This window comes from Aegilops tauschii, chromosome 1 (genome assembly GCF_002575655.3).
Source record: "Aegilops tauschii subsp. strangulata cultivar AL8/78 chromosome 1, Aet v6.0, whole genome shotgun sequence".
In the NCBI taxonomy this organism is placed as follows: Eukaryota; Viridiplantae; Streptophyta; class Magnoliopsida; order Poales; family Poaceae; genus Aegilops; species Aegilops tauschii.
The window spans coordinates 360,508,209-360,513,699 of NC_053035.3; the positions used below are offsets into that span (position 1 = coordinate 360,508,209).

The 5,491-nt window shown below is 50.0% G+C and overlaps 1 protein-coding gene across 1 annotated transcript; it reads left to right on the forward strand.

Annotated features, from left to right (window-relative positions):
• The first annotated feature begins 351 nt into the window (after positions 1-351).
• On the forward strand, positions 352-4,020 carry LOC109767290 (alpha-1,3-arabinosyltransferase XAT3). Its single transcript, XM_020326055.4, has 6 exons — positions 352-1,074; positions 1,232-1,330; positions 1,426-1,473; positions 1,552-1,674; positions 1,849-1,977; positions 2,634-4,020. The coding sequence occupies exons 1-6, from the start codon at positions 921-923 to the stop codon at positions 3,812-3,814; spliced, it is 1,734 nt and encodes a 577-aa protein (XP_020181644.1). The 5' UTR covers positions 352-920; the 3' UTR covers positions 3,815-4,020.
• The last annotated feature ends 1,471 nt before the right edge of the window (positions 4,021-5,491 follow it).

The following is a 5,491-nucleotide window of genomic DNA, read 5'->3' on the forward strand; positions in this document are numbered from 1 at the left end:
TTGGCGCCGTTGATCCGGTTGTGTGTTGGTTGTGTCGTGCGGGGTGCCTCTTGTGGGGTTTGTAATCTAGGTTCTCGTTCAGTACTTGAGCTGTCAACTTGCTCCTTGTCAATTATGATGAAAACGATAAATCTTTTGTCTCGTTTAGAATGAAAATGCACAGCAGCAAGCCAGCAACCAAGGTTTCCGAAGGGAGATGCCAAGCCGGGCACAGCCGAGCCACCCCACCGGAAGCCCGTCACATGATGTGCAGTGCAGCAGGTCTCCGCTGGAGGGTTGCGGTGCAGAAGATCAAGCCCGGACACGCGAAACAGGGAAGCGGTCAAAACCGGTTGCCGCGCCTTCACGTGCGTGTTCGCCCCGGATGGGCTACCCTGCGCAACTTCTGGTACCACACGTCCTCCTCGCTCTGACACGCAGCGCTCGTCGAGACGAAAAAAAGGCCCGCGTCCCCGTCATCCTCGCCGCCGGGACAGCGGCCGCACTCCGCCACCCCGCCCTGCCGTCGCTCGCTCCCCGCTGCACGGACGACTCCTGTTGCCCCGGCGCCGGGAGACGGGCGGAAAGGCGAGGCACGGAAGTGAGCGGGGAAAGGGGGGTGGGTCAGCTCGACCGTTTCAGTTTCGCTGGCATGATGGATGATGGATGGGATGGGATGGCGTCGATAAGTCGGACAGCAGCCAGCAGTTTCGCCAGTTCCCCACCCACTCCTCCCTTCCCCTTCCTTCTTCCCTCCCTCCCTCGGGCCGTGGAGCCCGGTCAGACGCACAAGGACACACGCAACGAGCCAGGACTGACGACTGCGTCTCTCCTCCTTCTTCTCCTTCTCCGCCTCCGCTCATCTTCCACCACCACTGTCTCTTCTCTTGTTCCTTGCACGCCTCTTTGGTCTCCGTGCGCGTGTTAGGCGGAGAAGCGCGATGATGAAGGCGGGGGAGCGGCCCAACTCGAAGCTGCTCCGCGGCGGCCGGCAGGATTCGCGCCGGTTCCGGCTGCTGGCCGTCGTCGTCGGCTTCTTCATCGTCTCCCTCACCTTCGTCCTCGTCTCCAAGCCCGACGCCATCCTCTTCGGCCGTGAGTTTCCTTTCAAATTTCAATTCCATCCTTATTCGTTTCTCGGGACTCTCAATTCTGTCACTACCTCGTCTTCTTCTTCTTCTTCTTCTTGAAGAAGACGCTCGCTAACGAACTGTAACTAACCGACTGGGCCATCCATCGTCTTCTCGCGCAGTGAACGGCAGGCTGCCGGCGGAGCAGGCGCCGGCGTCCATCCTGATCCAGCAGAAGGTCAACACGCCCGCCCAGAAGACCTCCACCGACGCCGTCATCGGTAATCAATCAATCAAAGCCAAAATTAACCTCCCCGTTAATCCTTGCCGTTTCTCCGGGCTCACTCACCGGGCCGTTTCCTCTTTCTTCCTCCAGGTGGAGACCCCAAAGTGGTCGACGATGAAACCTATGTAAAGCCAAAAGGTAAATCTCTACCCATCTTACCCGAAAGGCTTTTCGTGTTGGCATCACACTAAAACTAAAGCCACGGCTCCTTTACAGAGAGGAGAGGCGGCGAGGAGGAGGACCATCAGGTGCTGAGCGAGCCGGACCCGGCCAGCGGGATGGCGGAGCCGGCCGCCAACAAGGACGGCGACGCCCGTAAGTCGACCGAGGAGACGTTAGGTAGGTCAGCCGTCGCAGTTTGGCCCATAATCAGCAAGCGTCTCGTCCCATCCATTTCGTTTTCCGAATCCGTGATTTGACACCCGGGCCGCGGAGCTGAAGCGTTGAATGTTCCTTCCGTGCGCTCGTGCTTCGAACCTGGGGCTGAGATGAGATGGTTGGTTGTGTTTGTAGGTGGGGAGAGGAAAGACGTGGAGGACGAGGGGGAGCGGGAGGAGGAGAAGCACGCCAAGGTCACGCTCCCGACCGTCTCCAATTACACCATTCATGACGCCGAGGACGCCGAGAATGCCAAGCAAGAAGGTGTAGTACCACCTGCATTTATTCGTTGTAGTTTCCATTTTTTGTGCATTGGCTGGCTGACACCCATTTACTACTTGGTTATTCAGTCAGTCAATCCCGATCTATTCCCCGTTTCCATCTGCAATCTTCGCCGTCAGAGCGTCCATTAAGAACTTGATTCCTCTGCTTCTAATGGCAGAACCGAACCACTATTACCACTAGTAATTTATGAAAAGAAGTACCAGTACTTATGGTACTGTCAGAGTAGAACTGAAGGGTTTTTTTTTTTTTTTTTTTTTTTGCGGATGAAGAGTAGAACCGAAGTGTTGATGGTCTACTCTACTAGTATGAGCACAAGCTAGAACAATGTAGTGTAGTCCTTAGTTTAATCCGAGTTACGTAGTACCAGTGGTGAAAAAAAGACCGCCAATGCAGACGTCCAATTCAAGTTACTGTATCTTACCAATACTCCCACTTGGAGCATTGATTGCTTGGCATCACGTGTCAGAGCTCCTACTCCTACATGATCGTTGGCCCATTATTGCTAGAATTTTGACCCCAGTGTAGTGTAGTACACTCACCCTGATCCAGCTGTTTTGCATCACGCCCAATTTTTAAGGAACATACCACCATGTTCCTGAGATATAACAATGTATATCTTCAAAACAATTTCCCAGGCTCGAGCTTGAGCACCAACGTCCAGGAGCAGCAGGGGAGCAAGCCGCTGTGCGACTTCTCCAACTTCCGGGCGAACGTGTGCGAGATGCGCGGCGACGTGAGGGTGCACCCGAAGGCGGCCTCGGTGCTGTTCATGGAGCCCGAGGGGTCGCGGAGGGACGAGGTGTGGAAGATCAAGCCCTACCCGCGGAAGGGCGACGAGTTCTGCCTCAGCCACATCACGGAGCTGACGGTCAAGTCCAGCAAGGTGGCCGCCGAGTGCACCCGGTACCACGACGTGCCCGTCGTCATCTTCTCGCTCACCGGCTACACGGGCAACCTCTTCCACGACTTCACCGACGTGATCGTGCCGCTCTTCACCACGGCCGCCCAGTTCGACGGCGAGGTGCAGTTCCTCATCACGGACATGGCGCTCTGGTGGACCGTTAAGTACCACACCCTGCTCCAGAAGCTGTCCAAGTACCCCTTGATCGACTTCAGCAAGGACGACCAGGTGCGCTGCTTCAAGCACGCCATCGTCGGCACGCACGCCTACATGGAGTTCACCATCGACGCCGCCAAGTCGCCGAACGGGGTCACCATGGTCGACTTCAACCGGTTCATGCGCGCCGCCTACTCGCTGCCCAAGGCCGCCGCGGCGGCGCTCGGGGAGAGCCCCAGGGTGAAGCCCAGGCTGCTCATCATCAAGCGGCACCGGACGAGGATGTTCCTGAACCTGGAGGAGATCATCGGCATGGCCGAGGAGCTCGGGTTCGAGGTGGTGATCGACGAGGCCAACGTGAGCTCCGACATCAACGGCTTCGCGAGGCTGGTGAACTCGGTGGACGTGATGATGGGCGTGCACGGCGCCGGGCTCACCAACTGCGTCTTCCTGCCGCAGAACGCGACGCTCATCCAGATCGTGCCCTTCGGCGGCCTCGACTGGATCTCCCGCACCGACTTCGGGAACCCGTCGGAGATGATGGGCCTCCGGTACAAGCAGTACGCCATCACCGTCGACGAGAGCAGCCTCACCGACCACTACCCGAGGGACCACAAGATCTTCAAGGACCCCATCTCCTTCCACAAGCGTGGGTTCGAGTTCATCCGGCGCACCTTCATGGACAAGCAGAACGTGAGGCTCGACTGCAAGAGGTTCAGACCTGTGCTGCTGGAGGCACTCGACAACCTCAACCAGTAATTTTAAGGCAACTTGCCACCCATTTTTACCATTCGTTTCGTGAAATTTGTTGTTCATTCTCTCATGGCGTGTATGTATGGTCTAAACTATAGAGATTTTGTCTAGGAATTACTCGTGTAAACTGTATAAATTAAATTGCCCGCCGCTGCAAAGATGGAACAAAATTCATTGAAATGATATAGGCCCCTCACATTGTTTGTCAGGAATCTCATCAGTTGTTTTGTCATCCTGCAACGATATTTTATAGTTAAGTACTTTGACTTTCTGGTAACCAACCGTATGATAAACCAATCTGCTGAGGTGTTTTCCATCTGAAAAATGCGCTGAGGTGTATCGGGATCCATCGAATTATTGGAACTGCCCCTGTTTCCACATGGTTTGTTGGCTAGACAAGTTCTAAAATAATACTGTATGGTAGAACACTCTGTGAGAACATGGAATTGTACGCTGAGCATGTGATTGAGTAAGAAAAACTGTGAGCATGTGAGTGTGTAAGCTGGATCAAATTTTGCTCGGTGGGGACCGAATCCGAATGTAAGCTGGATCAACTAGACCGAAATGACCAATGATGTTTTTTTTTTTTTGAGAACTAAATGACCAATGATGTGGTTTGGATTTAGTAGTATATGTGTGCGCTGCCCAGGCCGATGAATTTTGGACCCAATAATATCCTGATGTCGCGTAAGCATCGCTCATGGGTCGGTCCAACGAAATTCCTGCTTAACATTCACCGCATCAAACACCACTGTCAACCAAAATTGTAATTTAACCATTATTGATAGCATTGGGAATTAGGTTTGTGACTTTAAAAAATGTTCACGCGTTTCAAAAATATGCAAGTGACATTTCAAAAAAATGTTTATGCAATGTAATTAAACAGTTTGTTTAATTTCAAAATATTTCTTCGTACCATCCAAACCAAATGTATGTCCCACTGAAAAAATGTTCACGCATGTCAAAAATATGTTCATGCCATTTTTTTTCAAATCTTTATACAACCTAAATAAAATCTTCCTGCAATTTTAAAATATATTATTATTATATTTATAGAAAAAATCATGAGACTATTTTAATGGAATATTTTTTTAAAAATTATATATATCATAAAAAAAGGTTTAAATAGTTTTAAAAAATCTTTATTATTCCCATTCTAAAAATAATCAACATGTATTTGAAATATGTTTAGTACTTTTTTTTACCAAAATGTTAATCATGTATCTAAAAAATATTAGACGTGTATAAAAACATTTTTCAAATGTATATAAAAATGCAATTCGTGGGTGGAAAATTTTAGATATTGAAAAATATTTTGAAAATTCTAAACTTATATAAATAAAATGATTCTACTCTAGACGAAAAATGTTAAATGTATGTGAAAAAAGTCAACATTTGTTCGAAATGGAAAAAAATCCAACTACAACCAAAAAAGGAACACCTATAGCCAAAACACTAATGAAAAAAATATGGAAAACTAACTCAGAAAACCATTAGAAAAATAAATTAAAAATACAATAGGATAAATATATTGTAAACCAAAAAATGACAAAAAACATATGAAAACAAACACAAAAAACACAACGAAAAAAAAATCTCGCTTACACGGCCACGGCGCCTGCGGCAGGCGTGCACGGCCACGGCGGGCAGCCAGCGGCAGGCGAGCGTGCTACGTACGTACGT